The sequence below is a fragment of the Bos grunniens genome, chromosome 15 (genome assembly GCF_055505025.1).
Source record: "Bos grunniens cultivar Pamir isolate PY7600 chromosome 15, Bosgru_T2T1.0, whole genome shotgun sequence".
Taxonomy (NCBI): Eukaryota; Metazoa; Chordata; class Mammalia; order Artiodactyla; family Bovidae; genus Bos; species Bos grunniens.
This window is the reverse complement of record NC_141179.1, coordinates 29,571,139-29,592,320: the sequence shown is the minus strand read 5'-3', so window position 1 is coordinate 29,592,320 and position 21,182 is coordinate 29,571,139. Positions and strand designations below refer to the sequence as shown.

At 40.2% G+C, this 21,182-nt stretch overlaps 1 protein-coding gene and 1 non-coding gene across 8 annotated transcripts in view; one reads left to right on the top strand and one right to left on the bottom strand.

Annotated features, from left to right (window-relative positions):
- Nucleotides 1-21,182, bottom strand: part of UBE4A (ubiquitination factor E4A) — a 42,692-nt gene that overhangs the window by 16,562 nt on the left and 4,948 nt on the right. For 3 of the 7 annotated variants that reach the window (XM_086339502.1, XM_086339503.1, XM_086339500.1), the window contains 11 exons: nucleotides 15,927-16,088; nucleotides 11,484-11,657; nucleotides 10,760-10,872; nucleotides 9,157-9,309; nucleotides 8,500-8,659; nucleotides 8,078-8,280; nucleotides 7,552-7,743; nucleotides 6,280-6,613; nucleotides 5,104-5,224; nucleotides 3,026-3,330; nucleotides 1,331-1,463 (listed from right to left, as the gene is read on the bottom strand). In XM_086339502.1, coding sequence (XP_086195628.1) covers nucleotides 1,331-1,463; nucleotides 3,026-3,330; nucleotides 5,104-5,224; nucleotides 6,280-6,613; nucleotides 7,552-7,743; nucleotides 8,078-8,280; nucleotides 8,500-8,659; nucleotides 9,157-9,309; nucleotides 10,760-10,872; nucleotides 11,484-11,657; nucleotides 15,927-16,047 — 2,009 coding nt within the window. In that variant the 5' untranslated portion in view covers nucleotides 16,048-16,088. Of the gene's footprint in view, nucleotides 1-1,104; nucleotides 1,464-3,025; nucleotides 3,331-5,103; nucleotides 5,225-6,279; nucleotides 6,614-7,551; nucleotides 7,744-8,077; nucleotides 8,281-8,499; nucleotides 8,660-9,156; nucleotides 9,310-10,759; nucleotides 10,873-11,483; nucleotides 11,658-15,926; nucleotides 16,089-16,830; nucleotides 16,997-21,182 lie in introns of all 7 variants that reach the window. The other 4 variants (XM_086339504.1, XM_086339501.1, XR_015141904.1 and 1 more) reach the window with 2 other exon arrangements.
- On the top strand, nucleotides 19,378-19,484 carry LOC147357539 (U6 spliceosomal RNA). The gene has a single exon (XR_015142526.1). It is a non-coding gene; the product is annotated as a U6 spliceosomal RNA (small nuclear RNA).

Below are 21,182 nucleotides of genomic sequence, written 5' to 3'. Positions count from 1 at the left end.
TATGAATAGGACAGAAAGCAAACTGAGCAAGCAGAAAACTTTACTCCCAAATTTATAACTTGTTTTTCTCCACATGAGGAATCAAAACATCATATCATCATATAATATCTGTAGAGAGAGTTACAGGAGAAAACAGTACTGAGCAGTTTTGAGTCTGTCACTTTCTTGGGGATACGCAGAGTATACCATTCAGTTCTTAAGATCACAGCTTACCAATCATGAGGGTGAGTATGTAAGTTTTTATTTAATGCTTTGCCTTTCTGTTTATTTCTCTTTAATAATGTATTACTTACTGTTTACTATTCTCTGACAGCTTCACCTGGGATAAACTTGCCTTTCCAGGCTTTCTGGGGGTAAGGACCAGGATATAATTAATTATTCTACATTATTTACAATGCATACCAGGTGTGCCTAACACTTGTTGGTTTAGAATTTCTCACTAGGCCCGTTCAGTTCAGTGGAGGAGTGGGTTCTATCTACATCTCCCCTACATGGCTCAGGGGACTGTGGCTCTGTGCAGAAAATTCTCACTTACGTACACATTGTTTCCTTTGGTCTACCACCACCAGGAAATCAGAGAAGCAACTCTACAGGAGGTCAGTGAGCATCTTCCTTTGGGAAAGAGGACTGCTGCTGCTGCTGCTGCTAAGTCGCTTCAGTCGTGTCCGACTCTGTGCGACCCCATAGACGGCAGCCCACCAGGCTCCCCCGTCCCTGGGATTCTCCAGGCAAGAACACTGGAGTGGGTTGCCATTTCCTTCTCCAATGCATGAAAGTGAAAAGTGAAAGTGAAGTCACCCAGTCATGTCCGACTCTTGTTGACTCCATGGACTGCAGCCTACCAGGCTCCTCCGTCCATGGGATTTTCCAGGCAAGAGTACTGGAGTGGTGTGCCATCGCCTTCTCCGGGAAAGAGGACTAGAAGCTGTGAATGTAAGTCTTGAGATCAGAGAGCATTTACCCAAGTTTACTGCTCATCCAATTCAGGACTGTAGAGCAAACTTTGTTATCAGATATTAGAAGATCATCAGCGCCTGGCAAGTTCTCTGGCATGAAGGTTAAGTATTTTAACCAGGGACTAGCAGGGGAATTCCCATCTGGTACCTTATATGCAGGTTCAAATTCTCTGTGGGCAAAGTCCTTTGTTTATTATGCCTCTCAAGTATGGGATTTTGGGCTACTCATAAGGATAGTCAGGTGATTCATTAATGTTAACACAACTTCTGAAGGCAACCCCTTATGAGTCAGGCTTGTTTATTTCTTGGCTTAGAAGTCTTCTGAATGTTTCACAGCTCTGCACTGTGACAGAGCCACGCTTTCAGCACTTCACCTTTCTATGCTTCCAGTGAAAATGGTGATAAAATGAAGGACATGTTCCAAGGAATCTGCCGATGTCTCCAAGATGTCATCGGCAAAGCGACGGAGAAAAATGAGGAAATCACCCAAGTTATCTGCAAAAAATTCTGAGAAAGAAAATTTTCACTGGAATTAGCCAAACATCTGACTCTCTGTATTAAGCAATATTTATATTCTTCTCTTTTACTCTACTTAGTGAAGGTTTACAAGAACCCCAAATGTTTTACAGGTACTAGGAAGGATGATAAGTTAAAAAAAATGAAGAATCTCCTTTGAATATAAGGCAATTTTTAGTTTTATCCAAGTAAATTGAAGAACAGTAGAGATATAAAACGTTAACATACCAGTGCAGTTTAAGAAAGTACACTGATGGATATATATTTCCACACTCAAGGTTAACTGTGAGTTAAAATAACCCTTCAGATGAAGAATCTTGAATAGAGATGAAAACATTAGATGACTATGGTCATCAGTCTCTGGGGTGCTCCACTGATCCTAGCCTTCTTGTATTTATGCCCTTGTATATCTCCTCCTCCACTACTCCAGAGATGATGGCATGTCATTTCCATAATTAGGTTATAAAAGCCTACAGCTTCCATTTTTTCCCCTGATCTGAGAGACGACAGCTGCCATACCATGAATAGTTACTAAAGAGAGTCCTGTGTGGCCTGGAAAAGAAGCCAGCAAGCAACTGCGATCTGCCAGCAACCACATGACGGCTTGTAAGCAGATCCTCCAGCCCTGGTCAAGTCTTCAGGTTCCTATGGCCCTGGTGGATAGCCTGGCTGCAACTTGGACCATGTAGCTAAGCTGATCCTGGATTGCTGACCTGAGGGAACTGTGTGTAATAATGTTTGTTGTTTGAAGTTGCTATGTTTGGGGTAATCTGTTACTCAGCAATAAATGACTAGTACAGGGATTAAAAGCATGTAACCTGTACCAAGGGGAAAAGAAGTGCAAGCGGATAAATGAGGAGTTTGGGATTAACACATACATACTACTATATGTATGTAGGACATACTGTGTAGGTCCTGTGCTATACAGTAGGTCAACAAGGACCTACTATAGCACAGGAAATTTCTCAAATTTTCCAATTATAAGGAAAAAAAATCTGAAAAAGAATGTATGTATGTATATATATAACTGAATCACTTTGCTGTACACCTGGAACCAACACAATATTGTAAATCAACTATATTCCAAGATAAAATAAAAATTAAAGAAAAAAAATGTAACCTAAATTTGATGGACAATATCTGCTGACCTCTCAACCAATATAACAGACATACACACTCTCCGTTCTGGGTTAACCAAGAGATGACTTTTTTCCCCTAAAGACTAGCACAGTGGGGAGGGTTAGACAGATAAATTTATAAGTTGAATGACAAACTATATTAATGATAGAAACTAACAGCTCAGAAAACCCTGACTGCACTTCACCCTCTGAAGACTATTTTCTGATCTGCAGAGCAGTGGCAACATAACTGAGGAACCAGCTGTCAGTTCTCCCAGGCTCTGACCACAGATATTATCTACGAGTTTGAGTTGTTTCTCCAAAAACAGCTGAATGATACCTAAGGTAGGATATTTTGTGTATTATACTTTCAAAGTGACCCAGTTAAACTCAGATGGCTATAAATAGGAAGTTCCCAAGGGACAGCCAGCTCACCTGGCACGTAAGCCAAAGAACTGTAGCCATCTGGCAAAGGAAAAGTCAGCTCCATCAGCTGTGAGCCCTCGTTGCCTATGGCCAGCTGAACCAGGAGAACAGCCATGGACACCTGCAAGTTTAGGCAGTTTTGTAGCATCTGCGGCTCAGTCATGGCCGTCTTGGTAGAAAGATAGACGGTCATCAGTCGTTCAAACTGCTCCCGGAGGTTGTCAGCAGCAGGGCTGGAACTTTGCTGAGCGTCCCGCCAGGCTACCTGCAGCCGATGCAGATTCTGGTTGATTTTTACCATCTGATCATGCAACCTGCCCTCAAGAAAGCAGAAGAGACTGGGTCAGAAGGCTCACACACAGATGGCTGAGTACAGACTGTTTCTGAAAAACAAATCCTCACGTATTTATTCTTCCCTTTTAGGATGTAGGGCTGCAGTTGTGATGACACAGATATCACAAAAGTTACTGACAGGATCGGGCTGGGAACAGAGCACTGGAAAAATGTTATTCAACATATAGTTAGTTGCCTTTGGCTGAAATGCACTATCCAAAGAATAGTGGCTTGGCTGAGCAGGGTGTAGACTGGGCTTTTATTATGTACGATATATAATGATTAGGCAAGGTACAAGACAGTTTGACACCACCCAAGGGCAATGATTGTAGTTGGATGTGGGTATATGGACAGTCTTTTCATGGTTAGTAGAGAACTAAAGCTGGTGAGAATGGAGTCCAGATCAGCAGTGGTGGTGATGGTAGTAGTGGTTTAGTCACTAAGTTGTGTCCGACTTCTGCAACCCCATGGAATGAGGTCTGCAAGGCTTCTCTGTCCTTGGGATTTCCCAGGCAAGAATACTGGAGTGGGTTACCATTTCCTTCTCCAGGGGATCTTCCTGACCCAGGGATCAAACCCAGGTCTCCTGCACTGCAGGCAGATTCTTTACAGATTGAGCCACCAGGCACGTCCCAGATTAGCAATGACCACATGTAAACCAGAAGCCACCTGGAATGCAACCTGACAGCAGCTTCCAGTTCTCGGATGGTCAATAAAAATTAAATGATTCTTCAAAAAGGGTCATCCAAATGTTCGCTAATGAAAGGAAGACCCAGAGTTCAATGTCATGGAGAGTTGTGTCTGCATGTACAGTCCAAACTCATTCTCTCTGGCCCCGTGGACGATGTCTAGTGTTAGCTAGCCAATAATGAGAAACTAGATGACTTTCACTTTCCGTTTTAATAGGTTAATAAATACATGGTAAGTTGTTATCTACTGCCTCATTTAAAATATCAATGACAGAGACAGAAAGTAATCTCTAGTAAAGATATAATTTCATTTTTTGAAAAATCTGATGAGCTTTGAAAAATGCTATGTCATTTTAAGTTTCCCAAAAAGGCATTAAAAATTGCTGTCCTCAATATGCCTTCCTATAGGCTATAACTATGAGTGAGTAGCTATTTTCCCCCTTACTTATAAAATGTTCGTCAAATTCAGCTAAATCAGAGCAGGGAAAAAAAAATCATAGAACGACATGCGGTTAGCCAGAACCAGACCATTTTCCGAAGTTACACACCTTAGCTTTCAAATTTTCACACATCCAGAATCCTCTTTGATACACAGATTTTTATGATCATTCTGAAATCTCTTAAAACACTTCTTTTTGTCAATTTTGTCTCTCTATACCACAGAATAAAGCTTTCTCTTTTTTCATCAGGCATAGTAAGTAATGAAAATTGAAGAGCAGAATGTGAAATATTAAAGGAAAATTCCACTTGTGGGGATGACAAAAGGAAGATAGTGATTTAAAAATGTGCAGATCAAAAGAAATATATAGTGTATCTTTACACTATATTTATATAATATACTGTATCTTTAATAAAAAAGTTTAACAGGTCAAAAATGTAAAATAAATTCAAGGTACATGGATAAAGCCAGTTGATCTAGACACAGATTAATGCGTATAATGCCTTTTCCTTTTAGATCCTAATGTAAGCCTTCAGAATAAAGTGAGATTATTATAATACTCACTTTTAACCTTCTGATATCAACACAACCAAACAGTTCTTTCCTAATGACATCAGAGGAGCTACCTGTGAAATCCCAAGTACAAGGTGTACTCTGTCAGGACAAGGTTCTCTGTTACAAGGTTGTAGTTCTGGGGAAACTTTGGCTCCTGTACAGCTGGAATCAAACAGGTCTCTTTGTCCAAACCTCAAAGAAATGAAAAGGAAGAGTAAATGTCTTGCCATAGACATCTATCTTGGTTCCAGTGTCCCCTTATTCTAGTTCAACTTCCATCCTGCTTCCAGTGAACTGAGTAATATCTTCTTAAAAACAGATCTTGTAACATTCCTACTCTCTTGGTCTAAAAATGTCTTTTAGCTTCTGTCTATAGCAATGCAGTTAAATCTTTTTAGCTTGGTCATGAAATCACCAAATATTAAAAGGAATGATAGACAGCACTGTAGATTTTTCCAGGAGATAGGTAATCATTTGTTACTATTTTGTGCTTTTTTGTATATAAGATTATTTGCTTTTGAGCATGTGTTATTTTTATAATTAGAAGAGCTAAAAAACTGGGAGGAAGTACATAATAATTAAGAGTGATTCATTCTCAGTGGTAGAACTAAGAGTGGTTTATTTCCTTCTTTTCACTTCTCTGTATTATTTGAGTTTTCTCCAATTTGGCTTCAACATTCTTTCTCCCCAGGCTTATTTCCTGCCAGTTTCCATACCCCTTCCCCCAGCTACCCCATGTTCTAGCCATGTGGAGCTTCCCACTGTTCTTAGTTGTTTCACAGCTCTGTACCTTCACAGTTATTTCCTCTATAAAAGGGATTCCTTTGCTTGATAAACCCAACACATTTTGCAAGACTCAACTATGAAGACCTCCACCTTCTGCAGAATTCATCATTTACTCCCTTCTCTGGATTCCTAGCCCTAGACCGTATTATGATGATCTGTTAACATATCTGCCTCCTTTTGGAGCCTTTGAGTTCAAAAAGGACAGGGACTGTCCTTTATTCATTTTCCTAAGAATGAATGAATGAGTGAATATCCAAGTCTGCCAAATTCAGAGAGAAGGTCTCAGTAAAGCATAACATCTAAAACTATCAGTTTTTAAAAGTCTGCCTTTTAAAAATTTATAATGGCTTTTCTTTTTGCCTTATCTTCTTTGAGAATGAGGGACCTTTGTGGAAAAGGATATGGAAGTGAAGGCCTTATGTTACACACACACAGTTTTGAGAAGACCAGCTCCCCCCTACCTCTCATGTGTACATTTTTAATTTTTCGTTCTTCATCATTCAACTCCTTCAGGGCACAGTAAGTAGGATTAAAGGTGAGGAGCCGAGAGGATCTGGGTTTGCAAAATGGCTGGCATAGCTTCAGGAGAGCAGCACCCAGATTCAGAAAGAAGGCATCCGAGGCATACATTTGGAAGAAGATTTCTGGCATCTGATTGGCCCAAATCTTGGTGCGGCCTGCGTTTGCATGCAAACAGTTTCCGAGCCAGGACAAGATACAGTGTTTGGTTTCTGGAGAGAGCTGGAGTAGGTTCTTCAGCATCTGGTAGATCTTTTCATGGTACCGAGCCATGAACTGTTTAACCAGAAAACACAACCACAGAACATTCCAGTTGCACAATCCTAATATTTGTTACTCTCAAACCTTAGCCACTGGCAATTTCCAAAAATGAATCCTGATATTTCCCTTACTCTCCCTGTGCCTTACCCTGCCCCCCACCATTCTGATTTAAAAAAAGTAATAATAATTCTGGGCATGTGTAAGTCTTCCTGATGAGCTGCCAAACTACAGCTAGCATTTACATAGCTTTAGAGTAGGGGCAGAGTAGGGGCTGGTAAACTTTCTCTTCTGAAGGCCAGATGATAACTATTTTTGGCTTTGCATGCCATATGGTCTCTGTAGCACCTATTCAACTCTACCACTGCGGCATAAAGTCAAGCCATAAACAATACACAGAAATATGTCTAGGTTCAATACAACTACTTACAAAAGAAGGCGGCAGGCTGGATTTGACCACTGCTATAATTTGCCAACCTCTGCTTTAGAAAGGTGTGATGATGGCAGATTTAAACTGCCCCCAGTTCAACCACTGATTGCCGTATGTTGGCCAGACTTATACCATATAATTTATGCTAGGAAGCCCAAACAGAGATGACACAGGGGAAAGGAGGAAAAGGAAAACGATTTGGCTTTTAAGCTGGAGTTCATTCAGAAGATTTTAGGACCTGAAGTTTTAAGAAATACCTTGGTGAGGAAAATGAGAATTGAGAGCAGGTGACTGTGCTACAACACAGGGCAAAGAAAAGTAGCAGCTCATTCTGAACCAAACAAGGGTCTGTCCTCTGCTCTTAGCGCACGCTAAAAAGAGGGCCATTTCTTTACACGATTACGTAGAGAGTCACCCAGATCAATCTGCTTTCCCAAAAGGCTCAAGTAGCCTTGTCTGCATTTGCTTCCTGAGGAAACAATACTTAAGAGATTGGGGACTGGAATGCACCAGGAAACAGCTCCACCTGATGAATGTTGGCCTCTTGTACTTTGATCTCCTGGGGACTGGAACGAGATGGGTTCAGGAAGTAGCCATGATTTTCTATGACTCCCGGTGTCTTTAATAAGCAGGAGATATTCAAGATTACTCCTAGCAAGGTCTTCTGGTACATCTGTCCATTACTTGGATCCTTGGGCTGAATGTAGTCTACAAAAACCTGTAGGAAAAGACAAGTCCTAGTCAATTGTCTGTATGATGAGGTAAGTGATGGGGTGAGAGAGCTTCAAAGAGTTAGGACTATACAGCAACCAGGACTTCCCTGGTGGTCCAGTGGTTAAGGATCTGCCAATGCAGGGGACGTGGGTTCGATCCCTGATTGGGGAACTAAGATCCCACAAGCCACATAGCATAGCCAAAACAAAACAAAACAAAAAAAGACTATGTAACAACCAATGTACCTTTCTTATACAATAGGTAATATTACAGTGCCCTCAGGACAGGGAAGCATAAGCTTCCAACTCAACTGAACACATGTGAACTTTCAGACCTACCTTGGCCATATCCTTCTGCTTAGTGAAATAGAGAAGAATGTCCAGATACGCGTACAGTAGAATCTGGCAGAGTTCTAGATCTTTGATTCGGCTCGATAAAATGTCAAACACTGGAATCATGACTTCTGGAAATGTTCGAACTTCCTCATCTAGTATCAAAGCTTCGATGACCTCATCCAGAAACTCAGCTACACTTTCAAAATCTGATGGAAGACAAACAAGAGAGAGGAGGCCAAAGGAATTTCTATATGCCTTTACACACAACTCTTTACTTTGCTGAACTTTTGATAATTCTACTGGTATTGAAACCCATTTTGTTCATTTATGCTGGAACCATAGTGCCTCTGAGGCTTTTTAATGCAATCAGAGGAATGTTACAGAAATCAAATGCAGACGCTCACAGATCTTGCTTATGTACTCACGGCCTCCTAGGATGGCTTCCACCATCAAATCTACCAGCTGCTCGTGGATGTTTTGGTCAACATAGATCTCTGGGGTGAGGAGGACTGTTCGGGTATTGGACACAGTGAGGTTCCTGCACTGTACTGCAAAGGGTAGCAGGTTCTCTGGAACTTTGGTAATCTGGAAACAGCAACAAAGAGAGGGAAGATGCTAGCTCTGTGACCTGGCACAAAGGCAGATACAGCAAACAGAAGGGGAAAGACACTGTGTCTCAAAACAATAGGGCTTTGGTATGGATGCTTGAAAAGCCATGAGAGTTCATTCCTTGGGTTAAGGAATCACCTCTTAGAAATTCTATTGCTGGAAGTGATCAAGCTTAGTCTACTCTGTTATACACACCTCAGTAGAAATGAATTTATCAGATTTTTTTTTTATAAAGGTGTGATTTTTTAAAGACATTTGTAGAAAGAATAATAAGAGGCATTTGTTAACTGGGGAATGGGAAGACCCCAAGCCACAGAAAAGGAGAGATTAAAACTTCAGAAAACAAACTAACAGGACCTCTGATATCCAGTTTCAGATACACTGTGATGTATACAAATTAATATAAAAGACACTGATCCAATCCTCTGGGTTACATCATACCCAAGAGTACTTAATGGCAATGATTCCTTTACCTCTTCCTTGGCTCTTTGAAAGCAGGAATGAAGGTAACAAAAAATGTGCTTCTCCCCTGCATCTCGATCAGCAGAGAGATTCAATGTTGTAGAAGAAGTCATGTTAATCAAGTGGTTGCCTGGATCTTGAAGTAATAAGCGAGTGAAGACAGCCTATTAGGAAAAATAAATAAATGAGAATACTAAATCACTGCAAAGTTAATGTAACTTTGCATTACATTTTAATTTATTTTACATAAATAATTTTTAAATTTTTATTTATTTTTACATTTTATTTTTTTACTGAAGTATAGTTGATTTACAATGTTGTGTTAGTTTCAGGTGTACAGGAAAGTGATTTAGTTATACACACACATACATATCTATTCTTTTTCAGATTCTTTTCTATTATAGGTATTATAAGATATTGAATGTAGTTCCCTGTGCTATACAGTTGGTCTCTGTTGTTTATCTATTTTGTATACAGTAGTGTGTATCTGTTAATTGCAAACTCCTGATTTATCTGCCTCCATCCCTGTCCACTGCAAAGTTAGTTTTAGAACATCAAGACATAAAAGATAATTTTGACACAGGTAATTATGAGAATCACAGAATGTAAAAGGGAAAAAAGGGCAGGAGTATAGATGCAGACATAGAGAATGAACTTGTGGACACAGGGGAGGGAAGGGGAAAGTGGGGTGAATTGAGAGAGTAGCACTAACATAATACTGCCGTGTGTGAAATAAAACGCTAGTGGAAGCTGCTGTGTAACACAGGGAGTTCAGCTCAGTTTCAGAGAGGTGGGATGCGGAGGGTTGGTGAGAAGGCTCAAGAGGAAGGGGATATATGTATATAATACTTACAGATGATTCATACTGTCGTATAGCAGAAACCAACACAACATTGTAAGGCAATTATCCCTCAATTAAAAGAAATTATGTATACAAATTTAATTGTTTATATCATTATCCTAAAGCAAGCTTAAGTGTCTAGCATAGCCCCAAGCACAGAGTAAGCATTAAAAGAATATTTGTTGAATAGTGTGGAGAATGAGAGATTAAACTTATATGTGAAATCTACTACTCTTCATGATTGCTGATTTCATTCAGACTTTATATAGACAGTTTAAACGTATGAAGTTAAACTACAAGTTGTCAAGTGTCTTCCCTACTAAACTTTCATCCATTTAATATTAATTAAGCACTTGTAAGGTAGAATGTAGTTTTGATTTTGAAAAAGATATAAAGAAAGAGAGGGGCCTTGGCCTCAATAAGTTAAGTGTCTATGGGAGAGAGAAGAGAGGTACATAGAAAAGCCACAACTTGGGATGGAAAGAGACAATTCTTATAAGAGATGCAAGAGATTATTACTGTAAGTGCCCAGAGAGAAAATAACAACTTATACCTGGTGAAACTTTGTAAACGGGATGACTTGTTAACTGTGTCTTGCAGGATGGGTAGATTTGGACATGGGACCATGGGTAGATGAGCACATCCAAAAGAGGGACAACACAGACAGTGTAAGAGACAGAGCTAAGAAAGCCATGGTTGGAGAATGGAGAGCAGAATTCAGCTGCATGGCTCATTTTTACTGAAGGCACATGTAAGGAATGGAAGAATGGTACCTGCTCTACGTTGTTCATATCAAGCCAGTCTTGATCTTCCAGGTCTACTGCCATTTCTTCCAAATACACACACCGGCTGGGGATGCCATTCCCACTTTTCAGGCTTGGGTCACCTGAGAAATGGTTTTAGTCTGATAGGTTAAGAATAATGCTTCTGCCTTACACAGACAACTGATCTTGACAGCATTTCTCTCGAATCCGAAGTTTGACTCAGGTAATATCAGAGTGATCTTGACACACAGAACAGTATCTACAGATTTAACCCCCCCCACCCCAACCCCAAAGAGCACGTGCTTTGTTATAAACCTAACATCATGACATTTAAAGAGTAAATCCCAGACATCAGGAGTAGTTTGGGGGTTTAACTACAGACAGCGCACAGAGGGGAAACATTATCTAAATCTTCTTGGGGCTTGCATCAAAATGTTTAGATCACCTCTGAGAAGAAAACAGACTTGGCTACCATGCCCATCACCCTTTTTAAAGTAGAAAAGGCAGCAGAAGCTACACGGTCCAGTCAGAATCAAAACAGAAATGAAAGTTGTATGTGTGTCAAAATACTGCTTTAACAAAAGCTTCCTGGAAAATATAAATAAACCCTGTGTTCCTGGGAGTTTGGTGGGTTTGTTTAACCATCAGATACAGTAAGTTTCTAAGACTGAATCCTTAGCCCAAGCAGGAAAGGCAGAGTAGTGAATCCACTGGCTGCAAATCTGTAACTCACTGTTGTCCAGAGTGATGAGGAAGATCCTTTGGATCATGTGATTGATGTTGAGTTGCTCACATATTTCCTGCTGTGAACGGAATGAGCGGCTGATCTCAGCCACAGAGTAATCAAATTCATCCAGGCTCTCTGACACACTATTATCCGAGTCATCTGGGCTGGCTGGGAGTTCATCTGCCAGAAAATGTAAGTCATTAACAGTTACAATCCTCTCTTTAAGAGAAAACCAAGTATACATGATAAATGTCACCAAGTGGGGGAGGTTAATTTTGGATGTTAACTTATTAGTGAACATCTCAAGTCAGTCAACATCTTGTTTTTTTTTTTTAATTAAGGTATCACTGACATATATTCATTCCAGGTGTACAACATTACAATATTTGTATACATTGTTAAATGATCACCACGATAAATCAGGTTAACATCTGTCACGGTACGTGCGTGTTTGCTAAGTCACTTCAGTTGTGTCCAACTCTTTGTGACCCCATGGACTGTGTAGCCCGTCAGGTTCCTCTGTCCATGAGATTCTGCAGACAAGAGTACTGGAGTGGGTTGCCATGCCCTCCCTCAGGAGATCTTCCCAAGCCAGGGACTGAACCCACGTCCTCTTGTGTCTCCTGCGTTGGCAGGTAGATTTTTTACACTAGCGCCACCTGGGAAGCCCCTATGTCACCATAAATAGCTACAATTTTTTTTCTTATGGTAAGAACTTTTAAGATCTACTTTCTTAGCAACATTCAAACACTCATGTAATACAGTATTGTTAACTACAGTCACCATGCTGTTCACTGCATCCTTATGACTGTTTTATTACCGGAAGTTTGTACCTTTTGGAAGTCTTCACCCATTTTGTCACCCCCAACCCCTGCCTCTGGCAAGCCCAAATCTAGTCTGCCTGGTTTTTTTTTTTCTTTTTAAATATTCCAATATAAGTGAGATCATATGGTATTTGTCTTTCTCTGACTTATTTGCCTCACACAATGCCCTTAAGGCCCATCTACTGTCCACCTGAATAATGCTGCAATGAACATGGGGGTGCATATATCTTCTCCAATTAGTGTTTCTGTTTTCTTTGGATAAATACCCAGAGGTAGAATTGCTAGATCATATGGTAGCTTTATATCTAATCTTTTTAGGAACCTCCATGCCGATATTTTCCACAGTGGCTGAACCAACTTAAAATCCCACCAACAGTGCACAAGGGTACCCTTTTCTCCACATCCTTGCCAACACATTATTTCTTGTCTTTTTGATAATAACCATTCTAACAAGCATGTGTGGTTTTGATTTACATTGCCCCAATTAATGATGTTGAGCACTTTTTCATGCAGATGTTGACCATCTATATGTCATCTTTGGAAAAACGTTCATTCAGATCCTCTGCCCATTTTTAAATTGGATTGTTTGGCGGTTTTTGCCATTGAGTTGTATCAGGAAACATCTTAAGTATAGAATTCTGAAATCCCTGGTTATAAAATCTACCATATTTCAAAAACTAAGTTTTATTTTTTCTACTCATAATTAATTGTATTCCATAATGCCAGAAGTAGCAACACTATCTTCCCTAAAGAATCCTAGTGAGCAAAGAATTATCTAATAGATCAATAAGCCTTTACTTATATTAAATATATGGCTTTTCCCTGATTTTAAGAGAACACGTTTTTCTTATTTTTAAATTTTTATTTATCTATTTTTGGCTGTGATGCTTGGCTTGTGGGATCTTAGTTCCCTCACCAGGGATCAAACGTAGGTCCTTGGCAGTGAAAGCAGAGATATAACCACTGGACTGCCAGGAAATTCCCTTGCCTTTTAAACTTAATCAGCACCAACACATCTCTGTTAGGTCATTTATAAGCCAACCTAATTCTTTTCAATAGCTGCCCTGTATTACACTGAATGCATACAATGTGATCTATGTAGCGACTTCTCAACTGATGGACATTTGTATTGTTTCCAAATTCCCATGATTTCAAACAACACTATACCACATATAACTTATTATTTTTGTGCACCTGTATAAGTACTTCTGTAGGATAAATTCACAGAAGCAGAACTGCTGGATTAAAAAGCCTGAATATTTAAAAGTTAACATATATGTATTACCAAATTACTTTAAAAAAGACTACTCTGGGATTTCCCTGGTGCTCTAGTGGCTGAGATGCTCCCAATGCAGGGGGCCAGGGTTTAATCCCTGGTTAGTGAACTAGATCCCACATTTGTTGTTTTTGTTTAGTCCCTAAGTCACGTCTGACTCTTCGTGACCCCCAAGGATGGTAGCCTGTCAGGCTCCTCTGTCCATGGGATTTCCCAGGTAAGAATAGTGGAGTAGGTTGCCATTTCCTTCTCCAGGAGATCCCACATGCCACAGCTAAAGATCCTGTGCAGCTGGACCTCATGCAGCAAAAAAGAAAACCAAAACCACTACAATTTACATGGCTACGAGTATATGGGGCTTCACCAGTACTCAGTGGTAAAAAATCCACCTGCAAAGCATGAGACTAGGGTTTGATCCCTGGGTCAGGAAGATCCCCTGGAGATCTTCTCCTAGAGAACGAAATGGCAACCCACTCTAGTAATCTTGCCTGGAAAATCCCTGGACAGAGGAGCTTAGTGGGCTACAGTCCATGGTCACAAAGAGTCAGACACAACCTGGCAACTAACAGCAGCACCAGTGTATGAGAGAGTGCCTGTTTAAAGCTTCACAAACTGCACAGACTAAAACTATCTAATTGTTGTCTTAATGGGCATTTCTCTAATGATTAGCTAGATTGGATTTTTTAAAGTAATTTGAGTATATATAAATTGTCCCCATTTTCAATTAGTTATTTTTTTCTTATTGATAGAATCCTTTTACTTTTTTATAAAGCAACTTAAAAGAGAGCTTCTCAGAATGGTGCTGATGCTAAAGGGGTGTATAAGTAGTGTTGCTCACTAAAAGGCACATGCAAGCCTGTATCTGCATTTTCCTTTGCTGATAAAATGGTTACTCTGAAAGTCTGGGCAAAATTCTCAGGTGCAAGAGTTGCTTCAGTGTGGTGAACTGAGCAAAAGTGAAGCTCAATACAGGAGGTCAAAGGTTTTGCTAGAGTACTAACTGCTGGAGGAAAACAGGTTAGACCTGGTGACCTGGCAAACTCAGTGTAAACAAACTAAGACAATGAGGTGCCAAAATAGTAACAGAAGGGCATGCACCTGACTTGTTCCCACTGCAATGCTCCCAATCCTAGCCAGCCTTACGTCTGTTTATGGCCAGAAGGATGAGTGTTCAGTTGCTCTGTTCCTATACCATTAAGGTCTCCTCTGAATTCCAAGAGTGACAAGCGCTGATTACCAAAACTTTCCTCAACCACATACTTAAAATTTCTCATTTCCTTATTTTCCCAATTCCACACTTTTCAATCTCCTAATCCAAGGGTTCCCATTCTGAGCCTATATTTTAGAAATCTGGGAAAGTTTTCAGAGACTGAGACTCAGAGCTGCCTCTTTCCATCACGTTAAAAGGTCAGCATTACATGTATTTCTTCTGTTTCATCTGTCTCTGTCTACTACTCATCTGTCTTGCTCTCACTTCCTTTTTATTCAATCCTAATCAGAGAGTAAGGCCATATGTACACAGTAGTATATATATCTGAACACTTCTGAAATAAACACAATAAAGGCAAAGTATAAATGTTTCTCCTTTCCTAAAAATAAAAACACATCTTTTTTGGAGGGAGGAGAAAGGGAGCAATTTCTGGCCTGAAAGTTTGTGTATACGCTCAGAAAACTAATATATTTGGGAAATAGCATCCTAATTCTTCTAGTTCATATATTACCTATAGGGCGGAAGCCAGACTTGATCTTTACTTTGGTCCCAGATGAGGAAAATCACTTTTCTGATTAGTGAGATATTGTCCTAATTTTCTTCACATGAAGGGTAAGGATCAGATTTTCCTACAAGTCTGTTCTAAAAGCAGTAAGCTATGAAAGTGTAATGAAAAAGCATTCTACTTGAGATAAGACTCTGAAGCACTGGGCTTAAGAACAAACCTCATTTCTCTATAGGCTAGAAGGCTCTAAGTCTTCCTTTAACACACCTGCTGTCTACAGCTGCATGTGACTTGTTTCCCACACCTACAACTATAACCTGTTTCTTATGTTAAAAAAAATTTAGCATCTTTGTTAAGAATCTTTCGCTAGGTGATTTGTAAAACAAGAAAGCTTGACAGCTTTGGGAGCATGATGGGCATCTGTTATTCCAGAACCACCTGTTCTCTGGTCTTTTTAAGCCAGGGATAGGACAAGGAGAAGTCCCCCAAACCAAACAAACAACAAATATGAACAAAATGCCAACTTCTGCCCTAAATATAAATTCCAGTTGCAATTAAGGACCCAAAGGATATTTAATTTGGGAAGACCCCATTCTAGGTCATCTCATCCACTGCTACTGGCTCCTCCACTTACCAGACTGCTGCTTCAGCTGCTCTTTTTGGATTGCTGCAAACTGTTTGGCATCAGCCAAGGAGCCAAAAAGAGCAGCAAAGGGGTTACTTGAGATGTTGTTGTTATTCTCCTGGTCTGTCATTTCACTTTAAAGTATCCTCCATCCAGACCTAGGGGGAGGGGCTATAGAAAGGACAGGTATTAAGACGTGGAAGGGCAGATAACACAACAGTTGTGATAAAATCATTGTTGTTTCTTTTCCCATTCCTTGACTATGGTACATTTTAAAAGGCTTTGGGTAAGACTTGCCAACTTTTGTTCCAAGATTCAAGGCATTTTTGGCAAAATGGTTACAAACCGACCAACTGGACAAGCTGGCCTGATTTGGGGTGGCTAAAACCAAGAAACTTAAAAGATGCTCAGGAATGCATTTATCTGTTGACATGTTCTATTTGCTATACCTTTAAAAAAAAATAGGTTAAATAGAGAGGATTATTAAAGTCAAAGAGGAAACTGAGCTACTAGTTGTAACAACAAAGTAGCACTTAAACATGACAAAAATTTCCCATAAATCTCTAGGCTGGTTGACTAGTTCTCATTCAGCATGAGCATAAAGTGGTGCTTGTGCTTGCTCAGGCTTCTGTGACTTAAGGGTTGGAGCCAGGAACTCCTCAGCTACACAGAAACTAAATGGAAGCCTATATGTCAGAAGTGGAATTGCAAACCAGGATAGGAATCATACCATGGGTTTTAAATCTATATTAAACAATCCATCTCTACTTCCTGGCTTATGACTACTGATGTTTCTTCCTCCAAGAACTAAATGGTCTTTGCTTAATTCTACATTTAACCTTCCCTGTTTATATGGTTTTGACAATACTGAAGAAACACAATTCCTGCTGTGTAATATGAAATAGATATATACCTCAAAGGTATTTAGAGGAGCTGACTGAGCCTGCATTTGCACTCTTCTGATAAAATTTCCTCATCCAAGCGCCAAGGGGACTCAGGGGTATAATGGGATGAGCAGAGCTCCCTGAAAGGCTTTCTCCCCTTTTGAAATTTTAAGCCCACAGCATAGAAATACAACCCTGAAAAGGGTGAGAAGAGACAAAGGGTATGAATATTCTGCTCACGAGGATGCTGAACTGCTACAAGGACAGAGGTTCTTAGAAGGAGTGGGGTCAGGGATACAAGGCAGGAGGCAAAAAGAACATTTGGTTTACCTTTAATTGAGGTAAGACTCCTTACGGAATCACACTAACAAAAGCTAATACAAGTTGAAAAGTTACTCTTTTTTGGAGAGAGACTATAACACTTTTTTTTTTGGACAGTGCTGAGGCATCTCTACCTGTTGCTTCGTGCTCCTCTGTTGAGCTTTCTGCCTAAAAGCTAATGGTTACTGAGCTGTAATGACAGTCTAGTCTCGTCTCAGCATGCTGCTAGTCTTGACTACTTCAAAGAACTCAAAGGTTAGATGTTGCTCTATATATTTTACTTTTTATTATGTATAGTTTAGTTGAGCTTAATCATGCAAAAAAGAAAGACAGCATAAAATTGGAGTTAACAATCCTTGCGAGGTCTTTCCTTCCCTTTAAACACTGCAGTGTTGTTCAGTTGCTAGGTTGTGTCTGACTCTGTGACTCCAGGGACTGCAGCACACCAGGCTTCCCTGTTCATCACTATCTCCCGGTGTTTGCTCAAACTCATGTCCATTGATTCTGTGATGCCATCCATCCAGATCGTCCTCTGTTGCCCCCTTATCCTCCTGTTCTTAACCTTTCCCAGCAACAGGGTGTTTTCCAATGAGTTGATTTTTTCCAACAGGTGGCCAAAGTATTGGAGTTTCAGCTTCAGCATCAGCCCTTCCAATGAAAATTCAGGGATGATCTCCTTTAAGATTGCCTGGTTTATCTCCCTGCTATCCAAGGAACCCTCAATCTTCTCCAGGACCACAGTTTGAAAACATCAATTCTTTGGCGCTCAGCCTTCTTTACAGTCTAACTGTCACATCCATACATTGCTACTGGAATAATCACAGCTTTGAATATATGGACCTTTGTCAGCAAAGTGATATCTCTGTTTTTTAATATGCTGTCTAGGTTTGTCATAGCTTTTCTTCCAAGGAGCAAGTGTCTTTTAATTTCATGGCTGCAGTCACCATCTGCAGTGATTTTGGAGCCCAGGAAAATAAAATCTGTCACTGTTTCCAATTTTCCCTCATCTATTTGCCATGAAGTAATGGGATCAGACGCCATGATCTTCGTTTTTTGAATGCTGAGTTTTAAGCCAGCTTTTTTACCCTCTTTGTTCACCTTAATCAAGATGCTCTTCAATTCTTCTTCGCTTTCTGCCCTTGGGTGGTGTCATCTGCATATCTGAGGTTCCTGATATTTCTCCCAGCAATCTTGATTCCAACTTGTGCTTCATCCAGCCTGGCGATTCCCATGATGTACTCTGCATAGCAGTAAAATAAGCAGGGTGACAATATACAGCTTTGACGTATTCCTTTCCCAATTTTGAACCAGTCCTTTGTTTCATGACAGTTCTAACTGTTGCTTCTTGACCTGCACACAGGTTTTGCACGAGACAGGCAAGGTGGTCTGGTATTCCCATCTCTTGAAGAGTTTTCCACAGTTGTGATCCACAGTCAAAGGCTTTAGCACAGTCAATGAAACAGATGTTTTTCTGGAATTCCCTTGCTTCTTCTATGATCCAAAGGAAGTTGGCAATTTGATCTCTGTTTCCTCTGCCTTTTCTAAATCCAGCTTGTACTTCCGGAAGTTCTCGGCTCACGTACTGTGGAAGCCTAGCTTGAAGGATTTGAGCATTACCTTGCTAGCATGTGAAATGAGCGCAACTGTATGGTAGTTTGAACATTCTTTGGCACTGCCCTTACTTATTTCCCTTAATTCACATAGAAGCACCAAGAATTGTGTCACTGTTAGCTGACCACCACCCTACCTCTATCCTGAGGTACCCAGAAGAATGCAAAAAGTGTAGTGAGCTCTTTTTATTTTTCTGTCTCCAAAATATCAATTTCTTTTCAACATGACACCCCCAGTTTTCCTTTGAGGATCCACTCTGCTCCCAGTCCATGTGTTCAGAAGGGATGAGCTCGCCCATTAGCTCTAGGAATGGGCATATGAATCTGGCTTGGCCAAAAAGAATACAGCAGTCTCTAGCCAAAGGGACTGATTCAGGAGTGGGCACTGATTCTCTAGCAAGGCCTGTTATTAGATTGGTGCAAAGGTAATTGAGGTTTCAGACCATGAATTTTGTATCATTATAACTAGGCTCTAATACATCTTTATTAATTAAAATAGGAACCATTACAATCAACACATTTTTGCCAACAAGAAATAAATGTTTGTTCCTGTGGCATAAATGCTTCAGGATTCGATGAACTCTTGGGAAGCATTTTCTGCATCCTGCAGGTTGTGGAAATGTTTTCCTTGCAAAAAGTTGTCGAGTGCTCGCTTCGGCAGCACATATACTAAAATTGGAATGATACAGAGAAGATTAACATGGCCCCTGCGTAAGGATGACATGCAAATTTGTGAAGCGTTCCATATTTTTTGGACACCTTATCTTTGACAAAGGAGGCAAGAATATACAATGGATTAAAGACAATCTCTTTAACAAGTGGTGCTAGGAAATCTGGTCAACCACTTGTAAAAGAATGAAACCAGAACACTTTCTAACACCATACACAAAAATAAACTCAAAATGGATTAAAGATCTAAACGTAAGACCAGAAACTATAAAACTCCTAGAGGAGAACATAGGCAAAACACTCTCTGACATACATCACAGCAGGATCCTCTATGACCCACCTCCCAGAATATTGGAAATAAAAGCAAAAATAAACAAATGGGACCTAATTAACCTTAAAAGCTTCTGCACATCAAAGGAAACTATTAGCAAGGTGAAAAGGCAGCCTTCAGAATGGGAGAAAATAGCAAATGAAGCAACTGACAAACAACTAATCTCAAAAATATACAAGCAACTCCTACAGCTCAACTCCAGAAAAATAAACCACCCAATCAAAAAATGGGCCAAAGAACTAAATAGACATTTCTCCAAAGAAGACATACAGATGGCTAACAAACACATGATAAGATGTTCAACATCACTCATTATCAGAGAAATGCAAATCAAAACCACTATGAGGTACCATTTCACGCCAGTCAGAATGGCTGTGATCCAAAAGTCTACAAGCAATAAATGCTGGAGAGGGTGTGGAGAAAAGGGAACCCTTTTACACTGTTGGTGGGAATGCAAACTAGTACAGCCACTATGGAGAACAGTGTGGAGATTCCTTAGAAAACTGGAAATAGAACTGCCTTATGATCCAGCAATCCCACTGCTGGGCATACACACTGAGGAAACCCGAAGGGAAAGAGACACGTGTACCCCAATGTTCATCGCAGCACTATTTATAATAGCCAGGACATGGAAGCAACCTAGATGTCCATTAGCAGATGAATGGATAAGAAAGCTGTGGTACATATACACAATGGAGTATTACTCAGCCATTAAAAAGAATACATTTGAATCAGTTCTAATGAGGTGGATGAAACTGGAGCCTATTATACAGAGTGAAGTAAGCCAGAAAGAAAAACACCAATACAGTATACTAATGGATATATATGGAATTTAGAAAGATGCTAACAATAACCCTGTGTACGAGACAGCAAAAGAGACACTGATGTATAGAACAGTCTTATGGACTCTGTGGGAGAGGGAGAGGGTGGGAAGATTTGGGAGAATGGCATTGAAACATGTATAATATCATGTATGAAACGAGTTGCCAGTCCAGGTTCGATGCACGATACTGGATGCTTGGGGCTGGTGCACTGGGACGACCCAGAGGGATGGTATGGGGAGGGAGGAGGGAGGAGGGTTCAGGATGGGGAACATATGTATACCTATGGCAGATTCATTTTGATATTTGGCAAAACTAATACAATTTGTAAAGTTTAAAAAAAAAAAAAAAGTTGTCGAGATGCTTGAAGAAGTGCTAGTAGGTTGGTGTGAGGTCAGGTGAATATGGTGGATGAGGCAAAACTTCTTGCACTGTGGTGGGAATGTAAATTGATACAGCTACTACAGAAGACAGTATGGAGATTCCTTAAAAAACTAGGAATAAAACTACCCTATGACCCAGCACTCCCACTCCTAGGCATACACCCTGAGGAGACCAAAAGTGAAAAAGACACATGTACCCCAATGTTCACTGCAGCACTATTTACAATAGCTAGAACACGGAAGCAA